The sequence below is a fragment of the Pteropus vampyrus genome, unplaced genomic scaffold (assembly GCF_000151845.1).
Source record: "Pteropus vampyrus isolate Shadow unplaced genomic scaffold, Pvam_2.0 Scaffold1, whole genome shotgun sequence".
Lineage (NCBI taxonomy): Eukaryota > Metazoa > Chordata > Mammalia > Chiroptera > Pteropodidae > Pteropus > Pteropus vampyrus.
The window spans coordinates 29,337,148-29,357,537 of NW_011888782.1; the positions used below are offsets into that span (position 1 = coordinate 29,337,148).

At 35.4% G+C, this 20,390-nt stretch overlaps 1 protein-coding gene across 1 annotated transcript in view; it reads left to right on the forward strand.

Moving 5' to 3' along the window:
* Positions 1-20,390, forward strand: part of LSAMP (limbic system-associated membrane protein) — a 293,017-nt gene that overhangs the window by 1,854 nt on the left and 270,773 nt on the right. Inside the window, exon 2 of the mRNA XM_011355436.1 lies at positions 15,454-15,686. Within this exon, the coding sequence (XP_011353738.1) occupies positions 15,454-15,686 (233 nt within the window). The remainder of the gene's footprint in view (positions 1-15,453; positions 15,687-20,390) is intronic.

A 20,390-nucleotide genomic window follows, 5' to 3' on the forward strand; every position in this document is an offset into this window, starting at 1 on the left:
TCAGGTACCTAGTCAGACGTGAGTGACAGGGGAACAAAGGAATAGAGACTAGAGACTGCCCAGCCTAGAGATTGCCTAAAGAACACCCCATTGGTAGTTAGAGAATCTCTCCTGCTTCCCTGGAGACAAAGGACAGGAGGGCCATAATCTATAGCTGAGTTAATCCAACCACAGACACCTGTGCAGAAGATACTACCCTAACCTGCTCACAGTCTAAACCTCATTTTACCATCATTACAATATCATGTTTATGCCTGAAAGTTCATGAATCCAATTATAACTGAATTCTGGGTAAGCACATGCACACTAGGCAAAGTGTTATACAGCAGCCAAGTGTCAATCAAAATGACTGCTATGAGATCACCTGCGATACTCAGGTTACAGTACTTCTAATGCTGTGTTCCTGCTATGGCTATAAGTGTTTCAAGAGGTTGGACATTAAAAGTGCATTTGTCAAATGAAGAATGATTCTGGCCTGTAATATATTCTTATTGGCTTTTCATCTAACATTGAGAAGGAATAGGATAGCTATAAGGCCTTTTGGGGGAGATTTTGGTCTGATTTTACATCCAGCACCATCTGCTAGAGAGGTAGGTTAAACGAGTTTAGTATTATAGAGTGACATCAGAGAGTTAATTGCATTTTCTTATTTTAGAGAAATTTGCAGTTGTTCATTTGTGGGTGGTCTGCAAAGGATCACACTGCAACAAACATATTATTTTCTACAATATTTTTGTTCCGTGCAACCTCACTCTCTGACCTTTGTCCTGTGCAACCTTGCTATCTGACTTTCTGTGCTATGTAAAAATGAAGGATTTTGGCAAATAATATAATAGAAGTGATTAATAGCTGATGTAAGATTGTTTATCTCTTCTAACCTTCCTTGTAAAATATTATTAGATTTCCAGTGTGATGGACAAAGACTGGATGCGCTATGCGGAAAAACAAAAAGGCAGGCCTGGTTTGCTTTTGTTGTTAGCCTATTTTTTTTTAACATAGCCTGGGGCTGATTTGCATCTAACATCAGCCTCTCAGAAACAGTGGAGAATCTTCTCCACTTATTTGTCGTTTGGGGCTAATAGGCTGAGCCTTTTTGCCTTGAATATGTATCTTTTGATCTTGCTTTATTTTCCTCCTACCATTTTGTTGCTGCTAAGAACTAATGATTAGGAGAAATCTGTAAGTGAAAACTGCCAAAGGGTTTCGAAATAATGAGATTGAACTCACTGGCCAGTGCTCACAATAAGTTCTGTTGGGGCCACGGAGGCCCTGTGTAGAATTCAGTGACTGGGGTAAAAAACAGCTTAGACTCACTTCAAGGAAGCATCTACTGAATGAACAATACATTCTTTGCCCTCTTGTGATCTGATTCTGGTCTCTAAGGGCAGATTTTCTAAAATTTCTATTTGGTCCTCCTCAATCACAGTTGTATATTTGTAATTACTTTTATTGTTAGAGAAATTTTTTTTATTGAATACCTAAAATTATATGCACTCAAATTATTTCTGCACTGATATTCCTAGAACAGAGAAATTAGGAACTCTGACTTACTTAATTTTATAAATTTTATAGCCTAGCAGAGGTTTAATTTTAATGTGAAGCATCATGTACATGGCACTAGGTCTTGTCCACAAAGAAGACTGTTCATAAAGGTTAAGGGATCCACATTACAATGAGAACAAAAGGGAAATACATATAAATAAGCAGTTTTCCTAGATTGATTCATGTTCTCAATTCAGAGTGTGGCAAAAAAGAAATGGAATGAGAAGACGTGGCACAGAAATATGAAAAAAATATATGACTTATACCATGCCTATTAGATCATAATATTCTAGTGTTGAGACAAAATAAATATAGTGATTAATGCAGTAAGGAAATTAAATATTCCGCTTCTGAATAAGGCCATTCATATCACTATTCCTGAAGTTTGAATATAAGAATGTACCATTAAAAAACAAAATTCAAATGAGTAAATTTAAAGATCAAATTGGCATTATTCAACGATTCATGAGTCAGGCACCATCCCATCTATCAAATAGAACAGAGCTCTGAGAAGTTTTACAAAATGGAAAACTTTTATAAGCAGAAGGGAGCAGAGACAAGGAAAGAGTGGATTACCTCATTTGGGGGGGCAAGGGGAATAGTAAGGATCTGTCAGGCAGATTACCTCACTACTGTTGACTACGAAATTTCAAGTTGACTGGTTTAAGATTACATTCCTGGGAGAGACTGTAACTACAATTAGGTTAGATATTAAGTCTTGGTTTGGTGACATGAGTTTAGTACAAGTGACTCTATTGTCTCTTTCATTAACAATACCTTGATGAACTACAGTAGTTAGTTACTTCCTTTAGCAGAGTTCTTTTGGAGACTACTGTGATTGAAGGAAACAGAATAGGAACTTTAGGAAACCTAGCCTTAGAGGATAAGAAAGGGCAAGATTTAAGAAGCGGTAATATGTTATTATCCATTTGACTGAGGTAAGCTCAGCTGTAAATCATTAAAAGTATTTGTTCATGTTTATTCTTCTCTCATTCTGTATTTTGGGGAAGTTCTGTTTGGTCCTGATTGCTGATTTGGACACTGATATTCAGAATGAAGAAATTGTGTCTTGTAACAATTGGAGAAAAGAAACATGGGATAAATTTACCAATATTAAAGATAGAACAAGTCTTATCTGAATGACCAGAGTGCCCCATATTGACTGGAATACTCTAGAATGTCCGAATTCAGTCCATTCCCAGGCAATAAAGGATCAGAAGAAAATCTCATTCCACATACCTCTTTATCACCTTTCCTGGTTGTCTTCTTGGTCTAATTAGTATCTTGAAGGAAAAAAAAAATCGCTAATTTCAGAGTTAAGTATATCAGGGAAAGAAAAAATTTTAAAATTCTATGAGATAAAATGAACCTATTTCACTAGAGATGAACGGTGAGAATACTGGTTGTGCCTTGGTCACAGGCTCTCTGTAAATTCATAGAGATTAGGTTATACTGTTGAAGGTAGTAAATCCTCAGTGTGGCATCTGCATACAGATTTTAAATGTTCATTTGGATCCTGAAATGTGAACCTTTGGGGCAGGGGCACCAATAGGATAATACCAAGGATCATATCCAAGTCTACCAGACAGAAGAGGGGCACTGATGTATTTGAAAACATCTTATGTTTTCACTGTATAGCATATTTTCAGAAATTCTTTGAATTACAAAGTTTCCACTATATATTTTATTTCTTATTAAACATTTTGTACTTATACATCTATTATAGCATAACCATATGTTATAATGGTACCATATCATTAAAAGGATATTATCATCTCTTTCAGGTAAAGAAAGGCTGAGAAAATGGTAGCAGCTAATGAAAGGAGATAAGATTGCTAGTTTAGAAAAGACAAAAGGGCCTTGATCTACTCCATCTCTCATTTGAGACTACTAGAAATAGTAAGATTCTTCCACCTTCAAGATTATATTAGAAAGGAGACATTTCTAAGAATGTGAAATGAGTAGAGAAAGGTCTTGGTATGTTCATTCACCTGCCAAACATTTATTGAGTTATTTTATGTATTTGTGAGGCAATCAAGTACTTAGGTACCTGTAATCAGGTACTTAGAGATGTAAACATTGAGAAGATATGATCATGCTTCTCAAATAATGATGAGAGGCAGAAAAATAAAGAATTAAAGATGCTAGAATAGCACAGTGACCAAGACGTGGAAATAACAGAAATGTCCATCAATAGAGAGTTGGATAAAGAAGTTGTGGTACATATATACAATGGAATATTACTCAGCCATAAGAAAAGATGAAATACTGCCATTTGCGACAACATGGGCGGATCTTGAGGTTAATATGCTAAGTAAAATAAGTCAGAAAAAGTTGAGAACCATATGATTTCACTCATATGTGGGATATAAAACTAAAAGTAACAAACAAACATGACAAACAAACAGAGACTCATGGACACAGACAGTGGATTAGTGGTTACCAAATGGAAGCGGGGAGGAAGGAGGTCGATAAGAGTAAGGGAGTATCAAATGTTGTTGGTGGGAGGAAATTTAACTTTGGGTGGTGAACCCAATGCAATATACATATGACATATTATTGAATTGTACACTTGAAACTTATTTGATTTTATTAACCATGTCACCCCAATAATTTTAATATAAATAAATAGATAAAAAAACAAACAAATAAAATGCTAGAACGAACAGGAAACAACTAGAGAAATTGGAGAATGCTTTACAATGGGGGGCACATCCGAGATGGATTTTGTGTAGGAGTTTGCCAAATGAAAAAATATTGCAAAAAGTCCTTTAGGTAAAAGGAAGACAAGAGCTGGGAAGAATGCAGTTGGACTCTGAATAAAGAATATGATTCATGGCAGAGAGGGAATTTAAATATCAAAAGATCAAGCTGGAAAGGTAGATTGAGCTAACTTATGTTATGCTAATCAATTTAAACTTTTACAAGTAAAAAGAGCAAGTGTTTTTAAGCAAGAAGATTACAATATCAACTTCAGATATTTTCTGTTCTTTATAAAGATTGGGTATAGCCGTAAGTAAGGAATATAATATTGGAGACTAGAACACCAGTCAGAAGGTTATAACAGCAGTTGAAAGTGATGTTGACAACAGATGAGTAAATTCTATGCAGTAGTTGTGGCAGTGAGGATGAAGAGTAGAGGTTAATCTTAGGTGGGAAAATGTAAAAATAATATTTGGTAGCATAAAAAAGTAGGAAGCAAGGATAGCTCTGTGGCTACTAGATATGGTTAATGGATGGATTTTGATCCCACTAACTGAAACTGGGAATTTAGAAGGAATTCAGCAGTTTAGGTTCCTGAGTACATAAAGAGATTTCAATAGAGTTCTTAGTGCCAGGTCAAAAGGTCTTGACTGTAAATGATGATAAGCAATTCAGAAGAAATAGAGAAACAATTTTAGAACAATATCTTACTAATCTCTTAAATTTAGCTCTTTCCCTCTCTCTGCCTATTTTTTCTTCATTTAACAGCAATAATTTTAGTCATCATGAGAGAAGATGCCTCTCCTACATCTCAAAGCTAGAGTGCCCCAGGAACAGAGAGGGTGGGAAAGTGGACTACAAATGCTCTCAGACTAAAGAGATGGTGCTTTTGAATCACAGGGGTCTTCTTAGAATTCGGAGTGTGCCTTCACTTTGAAGCATCTGCAGCTCTTTCTTTTTAACTCAAGTTGGCTCTGAAATTTCAGTTAAGTTATGTGGTGGATGTAGTAGTACAAGAGGTAATGGCCTTTGACTGTCTCTCTTTCCGAAGTCCAGACACCAGTTACTTTTTCTCACCTTTATCTCCCTCTCAGGGTCAGTGCTTTATGTAAGCTGAAGATTATGGTCTAATATATCATTCTTCAGTTTGAGTAAGCTGAGTTCCTTACAAGAGCTCTCCCAGGTGGGTTTTCATCTCAAACTCATCAGCTCTTGAGACCCTCATGCCCATTTTCTCGGTAACTTCTGAAAGAAGTTCTGATTCCTTCAGAGCTCACCCGATTCCAAGTCCTATTCACCTCCTGATAATTGATCTGTTTAAGAAAGACAGCCTTCAAGGAAAGGTTTAGATGAGGAAAAAAAGTGATAGAAAAAGAAGAAAAAACAGAAAAATAGGTTGTCACATAAGGGTGAAGGCCTTTTCATAGCAATGTCCTTCAGAAGAAAGTGCTGGGGAAAAAATAATTTTAGTGATAGGAAACATAGGAGGTGAGGTGAGATGGATGGTGGGCAATGAAAAAGCAAGCACGGAAATCAGAAACATTCCTATGATTATAATTCTCCATGTGAGAAGTGTCCTTGTGATTTATAAGCATTCATCATTGATTTATTGGCTTCTTGTCAGCCAGAGGAGGAGACCACTACGTTTCCTTTGCCTAAGATGAATCTGTTTGATAATACGTGCTCCTTCAATTTGCAGCTACTAGAGTCTCCTATTTCGCATTTGTATCCACAAAGTACATTAAAAATTGAACACTTCTTTTGTTCTTCGTATTTATCTGCCTTTATTTCTTTTTACTTTTACCCCTTACAGTTGAAGGCAAACTAGACAGCAGAGCCCTTTTCTAAAGGTAGTCATGACAGACAGTCTCACTACCTATTATTTACTTACTTAGTTACTACATGTTAATCCATTATATCATACACTCTATCTATTAATTGTCATATTTTAAAGAGTATAATTAGATCCAAATTATATCTAAATTCATGTAATGATGAGTCATAACATTTTGCTCCAATGATAACAATTTACATAATGCTGTATATAATAAGATTATAAGGTTGAGGGGCTGGATTTTCAAGTGAAACTTATGGAAAACAGTATCCTGACTTTATAGCCATGTCTCATACAGCAGAATGTTCATCCTATGTGCATTATAATTATTGTAAGCACTTTTATTTCTCCTTACTGCTGGAATGAGATAAAGACTAAAACTTACATGGTACAGAACGTATTTTTTTCCTTCTAGAACTTAGAATACTTTTGATATTTGCTTTGTAATGACGCACAAGGTAACAAAATTGTCTTTAAAAAGCTGTGGAATTGTTTTTAATTGCACAAGAAGTAAAAATTTTAACTAGAAATCCGAGCCAGGATCCAACACTAACTTTACTTTTTCAAAGATACAGCTAAAGGCAGTTCATTTTCCCACTCTAAATGAAAGAGATTTTTTTTTTTTTTCACAGAGAACAGAGACTCATAGCAAAAATCAAAACAAAAGCAAGATTTAAAATTGTTTCTCATCCTCACTCAACCGAGTGAGGAGGAAAGAGGAGAATCCATAGTTCAAAGGAGAGGAAACGATTATAGATTCAGAGAGAGTATAATTGCCACTGACACACTGAGAAGGAGAAGGAAGAAGCCTCATTCTTCCAACCCGAAGGTCTAGAAAGCATACAGTATGCCTCATCTATTCCAGGAGGAACCCCAATTCTGCCAAGTATATCTCAGCAGATCAAAAAGTATAGCATGAATCACTTGTTGTCCTCTGTTCAGGCCACCCTGAAGAAAGAGCTTTGCATGGGTTCTAACTAGATCTGATCAAAAGTTGTGAGGCATTTAAGGCCTGAGCTGCCTATGCACGGGCATGCCAAAATCTTTTAAAAATATTTCATGGATGGCATTAGAACCTCGATTTGCACTGCTGCACTCAAACCATGCTGTGTCATCCTTCTTTCAGTTTAACCCTATGAGCTTTAGGGGACCAATTGCTGACCAGAGGGACAAGATGCAAGAGAACGTAAGCCCCTAAAAGGAAGTCTCCCTGGAGGTGCCTATTAATAAGAAAGGAATTGGATTAAACAACAATATTTGGAGGTTGCTAGATTTAGCCCCCCCAAAAGGGATTTCTACAGAATGATTGTCCATGATTCAAATTATGAAAAGTGACCAGCAAAGAAATTTATTAGACTCTTCCAAAGCTCACTGGGTACTCAAAACTTTAGCTCATTTAATAAACACAGTCACAGGAGTTATTATTCCTGTTTTGCTGAGAAAAAACACTAGAGCTCTTCAGTAATAGTGGACACATTTAGGACCACGTACTCCTCTATGTATTTATAATTAACCCAAGTAAACATTACAATTACCTATTGAAGAAGATACTATTATAGTCTTCATTTTACAGATGAGGAAACTCAGGCACAGAGGAGTTAAGCAAATGTCCCATGATCACAGAGTGAGCATATGATGGAGCTAGAATGCAAACCAGCAACTGACTCCTCAGCATGAACCCGGAACCACCCCACCCTTCTGCCGTTCTTTTCTAAGTAACTTGCCTAGAGCTATGAAACTATGGAACCTGACTTTTCACTTCACCACTGACGAGAAAATGGGGACCATGAGTTGTGATGTGATTAAAAAGAAGATGATTTATTTTCTAAAGTGACTTGGAAACTCTTGGAAAGACCTTAGGAGAGCTGTTTTTCAACCATTTATAAATGTTCTTGGGATTGATCCTAACTCCAGCTGTGACTGGGATAGGAATCAGTTTTCTCCAGTCTCAGCCTTAACTTTGGTGTCTTTTTAGAATTCCTGTCTTTCTTTTTTTTCCATTTTTTTCTTCTATGTAAATATAGAGATGATACAGTTGTGACACCAGGAGGAGCACAGACTGCCCTAGAATTGACTGTTCGTTGAGGCATGCTCAACACTTAATTTAGCGGTTCTGCCCTTCTCCTCACCTGTACCATCTGCATGGAAATATGCATTTATGCTTCTTCAAGATGAACCTGAAAATATAGCAATAAATATAGCATATATATGTATATATAAGTGCATATATGGCTGGTCAAGAGGCTTCCTAGTGATAGAGAAAAAAGCATATCTAGGGAAGCTTTCTCATTGTTTCAGGGATGACACAGCCTGTCCTGCTTTACCATTTGCCACTGTGGATTCTTTCATGCTCTTCTAGGTGATAAATCATTCTGATAAGTAGTACACAATCACAGAAAGGGTGTTTTACCAATATGGCATGTGCAAATAACTAACGACAATTAAGAATTTAAAGAGATACGTGATTGATCAGAGTCTGAGTAATAACACATATTTAGTGGGTGTCATTATACTCTATAAAGAGATAAACTTTTTCGAATGACTTAGAGAAATCAGTATTTTCCTTTATAATCATCCCTGTGCGTGACTGTTTTCTTCTTGTCTATCATACTCTACCATGAGAGAGAATTACTATAAGCATAGATATTGTTTTACATCTTATGAAATGTTTCCATTTATATTACCTATTTTTATTGATAGCACTAGTCTAAGAGTAGTTCTAAGAGGTTGGGGTAAGTATCATTAGCCTCACTTTACTTACAAAAAAAACTAAGTTACCAAAAGGCTAAATGACTTAACCTGTGTTCCAGTAGGAAATAGACTGAAGGCCAGAACTAAAATCCATTCTCTTCAGGAACTAAACAGTATGTCTTTTATTCTAACATTCCGTCAGGTGTGTACACATTTCTGAATCAATGTGACCAGAGATAGATTCAATGAATCTGATTCCTGTGGTTTACTACTTCTGTGTCCTCACTCTCTCTTGAATGTCCACCCCTACTTGGTGTGTGCACATATACACATGTGCATATCAGTTTCTGGTTCAGGAGGATCAAGATTAAGAGAGCAGACATACACAAGAACAAGAGAATGAAGCCAAGAGAATAGGCAGGTTCAAAGCAAGAAGTCAAGTCTGGAAAGAAGTAGAGATGGGAACAAGGTAGCTAGAGAGCTGAAGCTTCTTGTTGCAGGCAGAGATTAGTGTCTAAGGTTAAGCAGTGAGTCCCCATGATTCTCTTATTTCTTACTGTGTTTCATTTTAGAACGTATGGATGGTGAAAACACAATGCGATATATATACAGCATACTGTTGAATCGTACACTTGAAACTTATTGGATTTTGTTGATCAATGTCACCCCAATAATTTTAATAAAAAAAGAATTATTTAGGATTTCAGTTTGAGAAGTTTATGTTGTTGATATAAAAACGTGTGTGTGTGGGTGTGCAAATTTGTATACTCAATATGAGATTTTTAGGTACTAGTATTGGATAATTGTATTTTCATGGCACTAAATTAAAAAAAAAAGTCTTAGAACATGGTAATGAAGCAGGGATCTAAAATGATTAATAATTCAAAATTCTTTAACTTTGGCTTTTAACTAATTTGTCATTTTTTTCAATATGTTTGCATATATGTTGTTGGAATTTATTATGCTTAAAATAATATGATAGACTGAAAACTGCTGACTCAGAAGAATCTGGGATATTTCATACTTTATTTAATGCTCTACTTGGAACTCTTCTCAAGTCCACACTCTAATGCTGGGACTGTACAGCATTACTTCTCAGACCAAGCATCTTTCCTTCTACAAGGTGATGCGTCTATGATAGTCTTGCTGATTCACTAAGGGTTTTGTTCGTAGGGTTAAAATTACAAAGCAAACAACATAAAAAAAAAATGGCAAACACATTCTTGAAGATTTCTCTTCCATCTACATCATGAATTATTCTACATCTTTTAAAAGAGGAAGAATCACAAATATCAAAAAAAAAAAAAAGGTAAACTTATAACCAGAACATCACTAGTCTTTATTGTAGTGTCTCTGTCATGAACTTGACTTATAATTCAGAGATTTTTTTTCAATTTTATTAAATTTATTGGAGTGATACTGGTGAATAAGATTGCATAAGCTTCAAGTATATAATTCTATAATACATTATCTATATGTCGCATTGTGTGTTCACCACCTAAAGTCAAGTCTCCTTCCATCACCATATATTTGACCCCCTTTACCCTCTTCTACTTTTCCCAACCTTCTTTCCCTCTGGTAACCATGATACTGTTGTCTGTGTGTGAGTCTTTTGTTTGTCTTGTTTGTTCATTTGTTGCTTTCTGTTTTATATTGCTAGTGGGAATTAAGAGCTTGGTAAATTAAGAAGCATATGTGTTTGTGAAAAAACACCATTGCACTATAGATGTTTGCCCTGTGTTTCTGGATATTTAAACAAAGAGACCAAGGTCTAATTAAGGGTTTTTCAGTTTTGACCCTGTTAACATTTTAGATGGAATATGTCATTGTCATGGAAGTGTGTGTTGGTGGTGGGGGGGTTCCTTTACATTATAAGATATTTAACAACATCCTTGGGCTCTACCCACTAGATAGTAGAAGCAACCTCCCCACTCCAGTTGTTATAACCAAAAAATGTCTCCACATATTATCAAATATCATCGGGAAGCACAAATTGCACCCATTTGAGAACCATTCATTTAACTGTTCTTTTTTAATTTAAGAAACAAATCTCTTACTCCTCCTGTTCCACTTCCCTCAGTCCTTATAATTAAAAAAGTATGAGAATAGATAACTAGTGAGAGATTAAATAAAATGTAATTCTTTGTTATCGATGAGTAAATACCAGATTGTACTCTTCAGAAATGGAGGAAAGTTTAAGTTGGGATAAATTCTAATAATACTAAGTTGATATATTCTTAGCAGACAGTAATTCTTGTTAAAAAATGAAGATATGTGTCTATTAGCAATTGAATAGGTTTAATATCTGGTAGATGTGTATCACTTACATCATGGATATACTGTTAGTAAATATGCTATTAAGTAAGCTATTGGCACAAACCGAATTTAGCATTTTTTTCTGCCTCCAATTATATTCACTGTTTTGAAAGCATAATCTCCAGACTTATGAAGTATGAGTGGAATTGTCAATGTACCTGTGTGTATAAGTGTACATAATATATCTGGTGTAAAATGTTTTCAGAGATCGAATACTGAGATTTTTATGGGTGCATTGATTTTTTGTGACAGTTTTATGGATTGAGATATACTGAACAGAGAAGATAGAAATTTGTTTGCTTGCCTTTTCTCTTATATTTTTAAAGCCAGCTTTTAAAAATCAAAAGTTCATAGTTTAGGTAAATAACTCACAAGATATTTTGGGATTCATGGTTAAAATGAGGAACCCACAAAAGTGATTATCTAGTGTTTTATGCTTCTTTTTGCTTGTTTTCACATGCAATTTAGATTATTTAATTCCCAGGGATGATCTTTCTTCACAGTGGAAACACTGAGCACATTTTTAAATCTCCTTTGCCACACATAGTAATTCTCTTTGAATTTTCCCTTTGTATCTGATCATTTTAATTTTCTTAAGAAAAGTTAAAATAGTTATCCTTCTATTCTGTACCTACTAGACATTTAAACAAATATTTGATAATTTACCTGATAGCAATTTGTTAAATTAAATTCAGTTTATTTATTCTACATTTTAGTGAGTGCCTCCTTATACATGGTGGATTTATGCTGCTAGGACCCATTAAGGTGCCATGGGTGAATTCTAGGAGGGTCACTGTCATAAATAAGCTTGTGAGGAAAGATTAATACAAATAACTCTAATGCAATGTGGATTATAATGAGGTGATAAGAAGGAGCCATGTAAGAGGATCAGATACTAATGAGAGAAGATGTCCTGAAGAGGTGGCACTCTATATTATACCTCATGCCCTCAGCAGCCTGACAGAAATCCCACCTCGAGTGGAAGGATATCCTCTGTCCCTCCCTTTTTAGCAACGACATCTACTCTCCTTTAGCCCATCCTTAGGGCTAAATCCTATAATGATTTGCAACATCTTGAGCTCCTGGAGGAAGTGTTCTATTAAACCCAAAGAACACAAAACACAGATTTTTAATACACTTATCTTCACACTGTTCCTGATTTTGCCAAGGCTGATTTTGGAGGAAAAAAATTATTAGGTATCCAGTTTTGAACTAGATTGTCTAGTACTGAAGTAGCATTCTGAGTAGAGGATAATTCATTATTATAATATGATAGCATGAGAATTCTTGTTTACTCTGCAAGCATACCTAATGCACAGTGAAGCCAGCTTACCTCCTAGATGCAAGCTCATGATGCTTACTAGTTTGTACATGTCGGGAGCCTGGGTCTACATTTAATCAAGAGTTCCTCATTTCCAAATAGCTAGGCATTCTGTGCGTACCCTGTGTAAATGGATATTTTCACTTAACAAACAGAAGTTCTACAAATTGGGACTATGACTTTTACCATATACTTTCTTGTGTGCACTTCTTATGGTTTAAAATAGTTGCTACCTTAAGTCAAGATTTTAAAATTAATTAGTTCTGAAATTTGCTCATTTTTCAGTATGAAAGTTTTAGTCATATTGTAGAAAGATGATTACCGAGTTTATAGAGTCAGTGCATTTACTTTGAAACTATTGACTACATAAAAAAAGAACCCTTAAATATCTAGAGGAGTGGTATCCTTTGAAAAAGTACTACCTTGTGCTCTGGTGCTTGGAGTTGGCCAATTATATACTGATTTAGAAAAAAGTATAAATAAATGTATATGTATGTGCGTGAATTCTAACACACTTATTTGGATGTAAAAGATAAATTTTAAAGAATAAATATAGATGAAATATAATGTAAAAATAAGATGTTATGAAGACTATCATAGCTAAATTTCTGCAGAATGTATTGTTTCAGTAGATACATTTTTATAGGTCTGGAAATTTTGTTGAAATAGTCAATTACTTCTTTAGGCAAGATACATTTGAATCCTCTAGAGAATAATTTTTAATAATGATCTGTGTGGTAATTTTAACTTTCTCATTGACAAAAATTGCCAAAATATAGAAAGAACCCTAAAGACCTTTCTTAGACACTCTACTTCGTGCTGATAAGAAAATTTGCCCAATTCATTTGTGGATGCTGTAGAGCTTGGGATTGGGGGAGGAGAGTGGAATATAGATAACCATGTGTGACACTGTTAGTTCTCACAAGAGGCATTTACCAGGCATTTGCTGTTTTATGCCAGATTAGTTTGGGGAGGTGCCTTAATGAATAAGGGAAATTTCTATCTTTATTTGAATGCTAGGTTATTTTTATCTTTATTTCTATCTTTATTTGAATGCTAGGTTATTTTTATGTAAAATACGTTATATAGTATTCTTTTTTTTTTTTCAAAATGAGCATATTAGGGCCATATGCTAGGCTAAGGAGCATTCAAAATACATCCCCATGATGTAGTATATCTGCTCACTGCTGTGTTGAGCTGTGTAGATGAGAAAAGTACAAGGAAAAATGTGATAGAAGATTTAAAATCCATTTATAGAGGTACATTTTCATTCTTCTCAGTAGAAAAGAGAAACAGTGAATCTACATCAACAACTTCATTTATGATCTAGAAGACAGCAAACAGTGCATTTAATTTATAAATGATTCTATGTCGAGGAGTGTCACAATATCATCAATGACAGAGAAATGATGCCATACAAAATAGAACAGGAAAAGTAAATTAGATTCTGGAAAGAAGCAGCAAGTATCCATGAAGTTAGCTTTGCACTTCCTCATGGAGATGTTCTAAATTATCGAATGCGTATAATTAATCCCAATAATATTCGTATGGCAGAGAAACAAATATTGAGTAATAGAGATACTAAATGATACCTTAATCTACTTGTGTTCATGAAAATAAATAAGTGGGGAGGAAAAGAAAGACCTATATACCATGGCACCCAAAAAGTTAAATAATTATGCCAAATAAAATATATAATTCACCAACAATTAATGGGGTAAGAGGTCTTCTGTACCATAGATGAGGAATTTTTAAAACACTCAGCTTTTCTTGTTTTCATGAAAGATACAAATTGGCCTCTGTATCCCTACAGTGGACAGCCTGTGGATAAAACATCAATTTCCTATCTTTGCATGGGTGTGGAATCTCTATGCCTGGCTGTTTTGACCTGAGAGGAAACCTGGGTTTAACTTGGTTTGGAAAATACAGGGGAACATGGTGTTTTAATTGTTTGGCTGTTATGCCCCTGGCTCCTTCTGTCCATCCCTCATTCCTCAGAGTGCAGAGCAGCTGGCTCTGCAGCGGTGAACAGTGTCTGGGACAATCTTCCTGTGGGGCAGATATAAATCTTGCCAAAGTGATACAGAGAGTTGGTTTTTTTCTTTTTCTTTTTTTTTTTTTTTTGCTTGAATTTTTTCATTTCCAGATTCTTGCTAGAATTGAAGAAAACTGCACTCACCGTGAAATTTTTACCCCTTCTCCACTAATCTGTATTCTTTGTCCTTTTAAGTTTCAGAAAGAGACCGTTAGGTTTCTAAAATAAGTAGTCATTCACATAAGCATTTTTTCTTCACCTTTCTTGGACTAGGAACTACAAAATTGGTTTCTTCATCTCTCATAAGAGATCGACTTCATTCTAAAGTGGCCAGAAATGCTGGTAGCAAGTTGTCTCTTGCTAGCAGAAAACTTGCTGCCCTCAATTGTTGGAACTATATTTAGGCAAGGTGATGTTAACTTTGATTACCTTGACACAACACCTACCCAGTTACCCTTAGACCTACTTTACACACTTCTTACTCTTGAGAGTGGGCATTCTAAACTCATATGAATCAGATGTGAACTCTGAAATCTAGTCTAAATCTTACAGTGGTGGGGTGTAACTTGAATATATCATCACACAAGACTTAGAAAATACTTATGAAAGAATAAGTACAATTCAGAACTGAGTAAATGTGCCACATTATCAATCATTTAATTCTCAAAGTTACTTAAACAGATGGAGTTCTGTATGAATGACCTTTTCCTAGACAAGAAGATAACCCAGTGGGAAATCAATACTCATTTAACTTTATTTGCCTGCATTACTCATACTCAGATTGTTTATTGCTGTATTGAGTCTAATATAATGACATCCATCCATTGGTTGGTAATTAGATCTTAAAGGACAAATAGTAATGATACTTAAGAGTCTAAGAAACAGCATAACAATGGTTTATCCTGCATATAATTATTTTTCTTGACTGGTCTTGTCGAGTCGAATCATGTGGAGAGGGAATGCAAATGCAGGTATGGCTAAGACTCTAATGTTGTTATTCTGCTCTGCCAGGTGCGTTGTAGAGGACAAGAATTCGAAGGTGGCCTGGTTGAACCGTTCTGGCATCATTTTTGCTGGGCATGACAAGTGGTCTCTGGACCCCCGGGTTGAGCTGGAGAAACGCCATTCTCTGGAATACAGCCTCCGAATCCAGAAGGTGGATGTCTATGACGAGGGTTCTTACACTTGTTCAGTTCAGACACAGCATGAGCCCAAGACCTCTCAAGTTTACTTGATCGTGCAAGGTAAGAAAACAGTGGGATAGGTGAGTGGTAAAGGAGAGGTGGGAGGCAGAGAATAATTACGATATATAAAATACGTGCATAATCCTTTCTGGGGGGAAAAAAAAGAACAATTCCAAATACATTATGGCACTTAAGTATCTATTTTCTCTATAAAAGAATAGACTTAAAATGAGAGTACTAAGGAGAATATAGAGAGATGAGTCTTGCCACTGGAGCCAGTACCCTTGGTGAGAATGTTTTCTCCTAGCACTGAGTGTGAAAACACACAGCAAAGGCCACAGCTGTTGGAATAAGTTGAAAGAGGAACACTACACAAAGAATACTTAAGACCATGTGAAGTCTACTTTATCATGCTGTTAAGTACTAGATTCTTATCTGAAGGTCTGATTTTTATCTGTCATTAGCCTAAAGAATATCACTAATTATCTATTTTTATGATAGTAGATGTTGTTTGAAAAAATAGAAATTTCTAGAGGCATCAGCATCCTCTCAGCTGGTCAGCTTTCTATCTAGTTTGTGTCTCCATCTAATGGCAAGTTATTTGTGAGCAAATTCAGTGACAAGGATCTGCAAAGTCATCGGGGACAATCTGCTCCTAGACTGGGGTTTCCAAGGGCACATCTGAGTCATAGTTTTACAAGATGAAAACTCAAACTATAACTCTCGTAGGTCTCTTTCCCCATAATTATAGAAAGAACAAAACTGATCAGCTGCACAATTTTATTGCAAGCAAAGTCGAAACACCAGGAGTTTAAATCCATCTAACAAGAAAGATCTAAGCACTAACAAATATTAGGGCTATGTTCATGTATTCTTGATTTACAATTTTATGTAAATTTAATGCAAATTAGGCATGGCCCTAGAGCTCCTGTCAAGATTCCAGTGTAGTCAGTGGTGTGGCAAAGTTTGACTCTAGCCTCTATTAATGTGTTATGGAATTGATTATTGCAGCGTTTAAATTATTGCTCTTCCAACTCCTCTGATTAATAGATTGAAACTGGAGTAAAATACATCAGAGACTGCCTGGTGCAGGGGTGGTTTAGTCATGTGATCTTCATCTTGGTCCATTTGCAATGGCTGACAGCTTCATTTTATTGCTTTTAAAAGGCATGTCTACTGACTTGCAAAGATCCTATGATAGCCAAAGCATAGAATGCTTTCCTTTTAGTTTAATAGAGAGTCCTCGAGCTCTAATAACAAGAGACACCAGGGCTTGGATCTCAGTCACCCCACTTAAATGTTTAAACATAACTAGAGAATTCTAAGTATGTAAGGAGTTAATTTACCAACTCCTTCAAAACACAAGCACACACATTCACATACACACACACATACAAACACACACATATCTCAAAACAAAAGAAGTTCTACCTCGATGGCAAAGGGAGAAGAGATAACCAGTTTACTTAAGGTCCCTTAGAACAGATTTTATCTAATAGCCAACTTCACATTATATTATGAAATTTCTGTGCAACATTTGTACCTTTACAGCCTTTCATGTCATTGAAAAGCCAGTAGAGACCACACTAGAAATCATGTATTGTCCTATACTGAATAAAATTGGACAATCTAAATATTGTATCCCTTGGTTTCTAGATGAGGAAACAGAAGTTCATTAAATTTAGGTTACTTGCTCAAGATCACATGAAGAGTTCAGGGAGTAGTTTGAAGCCAAGACAACCTGGAATCAAATGTGAAGCACTTTTTACTGGAATGGAAATATTTTTATTACAACTTTAGAAATTACCACATTTATATTTACATCTGTGCTCTTAATGCCAAATGCCTAATGTCATCCCCCTTCTTACTTATTTATCTGCATACTTTTCAGCTATAAACATGACCATCTTGAAAGAGTTAGAGCTAGAACTAGGGTAGATTCTACTGTGTACACCTCCATGTCATATCAGCACAAGTGAAATTAACTTCAATTTAACTTAATATTAAGGGATGGAGATGAACCTACTAAGTGCCAGGTATTATTTATTCTTTGTCTCATTTAATTCTGATAATATTATTAAGTTCATGTTAATAACTTTATTATAGACATGCAAAAGCTTAAAGTTCAGAAATAATTAGGAGCTTGCTCAAGAATCCCTATTGACTGAGGACAGAGTTTCATACCTATATCTGTCCAATTCAAGATATTACTGAATTTTCATTTTAACCATATTTCTTTGAAACAGAAAATGAGCAACAGAGGGAGATGAAGAAAGGATTATCTCCTCTTTGAGCCTGAGTCATGAAGGGGGATTTTTTGGACAATTATATGGATACTGACATTTGATCTTTAGCACCAGATGGATGAACCACTTCCCCTTAGGATATTCAATTTTGTGATTATGTCATGGGTTCCTTTTCTTTATGATGTTTGTTCATATCACTTATTGCTCCATGCCTCAACCATAACATGTTTCTTCCACCTCAAAGATTCTGCTTCTAGATGGGGCTGTCATCCTTCTTCCCTCTAACCCCATAGCACCTGCCTTCAGAATATAAGGATCTTTTGAGTTTTTCAAGTTCTACTTTGCTCACCTTCCATGGTTTCTGCAAATCTAATTTAACTAGTCATTAAATAAATACTGTGGTCTTTTTCCTTGCTCAGTTGTTAGGCCACCCTTTGCTCAAAGATGCTCTGGGATATCACTAAAGAATAGCAGTTCAAAGATGGGCTTTGCATTTACACTGCCTTGTTCGAATCTCAATTTTTTCTTCTCACTACTTAAATAAATTTGGGGGCAAACCACTTAATTTCTCTAAGGCTTAGTTTTGCTATATGTAAAGTAGAGGTAAAGTTAAATGTTTTAAATACTTTAAATTTATTATAAGTAATAAATTAGATGGTGTATGTAAGCCTTTAGCCCAGCGTCTGGAGATCATGTGTTCTCAGGCAGTACATGATGTTGATGATGACCACTATGATGCTGTTACTAGCTGCTGTTACAGTATCTCTCATAAGGCTCACTTTTGCCCACGGGATGCTGCCTAGAGTCTAATAGTTGTCACCCTTGCCTGTTACCCTTGCTATAGCTATAGGCTCCTTCAGCTTTTATTTTGGGTCCCTCCAATGCATTTTCTTTAGTTGTCCCATCTTTAGCTTTACTTCTTTAGGATTCTAAATGGTTTCTTAGACTAGCATCACATTAAAGTTCTTACTCACTTTTATTATGTTTGAGGAGAACACACAGCACACATCAGCAACATATGGATGTTACCTTTTAGATTGGTGAGACCTCCCCAAGAAGTTTCGATTAAGTAGTTTTGGTGGGTCTTGAAAATTTACATTTCTAAAAAGCTCTCAGGGGATGCCAATGCTACTGGTTCAGGGACCACATATTGAGAAACTTTTTAATAGAATTGTATACCTAGGAACATCTGGGAAAATAATCTAGCATAATTTCATTTGATTTCAGATAGTGCTACACCCCTAAATCCTTCTAAGATGAATCTCGTTGGGCATGAGTCAGAGACCATGTAGACTCCCAAATATCTTAACTTTCATAGTAACACCTTAGGCCCTCCAAGGCCACTTACTTGACTAAACTAGTCCTATGGAAAGAAAATCTCCTCTCTTTCCAAACTATCCATTTTCAAGTGTCAAAGCTGAACAAAAAAAAAAAAAAAGTGATTGAAACATAAAAACTGTTCTAGACTTTAAAAATCTTTTAAAATTTTTAAGCGTTTGTACCCCTTCATATTTTTTTGGCATTGCATTTTCCCTGGTGCATCCTTCTTTCCTTTTATATATAGTCCCACCATGTTAGTGACTTTTCAACATCTCTAACATTTTCTTGCTTATTTTGATAATTGTTTTTCACAAATAAAGTAAGTTTTTAAAATAAGTTCAAGAGGGTCATTCCACCCCAAATATCCTGTGTTGAAATAAATATGCTATATGGTTTGCTAAACTCAATCTTTACTAAATGATATCTTCACACAGCTTCCCCATGCGGTACACAGGTGAAAGTTTTGCATCAGCAAATGTACAAATCAATAATGACCTTTGGGATTATTTGTGATTAGTGGTAATAAATGTTGCTTCAGTGAAAGCCAAGGCTTTTCAAATATAAATATGCATTTGAGAGACTTAATAAATTGTGTGACCCATTTCTAAAACCAGATATTTTGGTTCCTACATCATCTCCTTTACAGATTCTAAGATCGAGGATTAAGAAAATATCACCCTTAAATTTAATAAAATAAACTGATTACTCCAGCATAATTCTCATTAATAATGACAATTCCTTCTTCAAAAGTTACCCTTCTATGGTTTCTGTGTTTTTCTGATTGTACCCTAGATGGAGGCACTTATGTTAAGGCAATGTTTCTCTTTATGTGATACTCTCATAACCTGCAACAGGTCAACATTCAGATTTATTATACTTGTCAAAATGCAGATTCATGAGAATCTCAGAACAATTAAATCAGAATATCTGGGGATGTGGCCAAAGTTTTCAAATACAGTATGCTCTACAGGTGATTTGGATATATGTGAAAAACCAAGAACTATTTTTCTAAGAATCTAAGCGATCAATGAGAGGAATTTGCTGCTACTTACTGCTCATTTTCCAGTATGACACAGTATCGTATTATATATAAAATTCTGTGGAGCACATACTAGTGCCTTGTAGTAGAAAACTAAAAGACAAAATAAAATAAACCTGCATAATCATGGAAAACATAGATTGATTTTATATTTTTGAG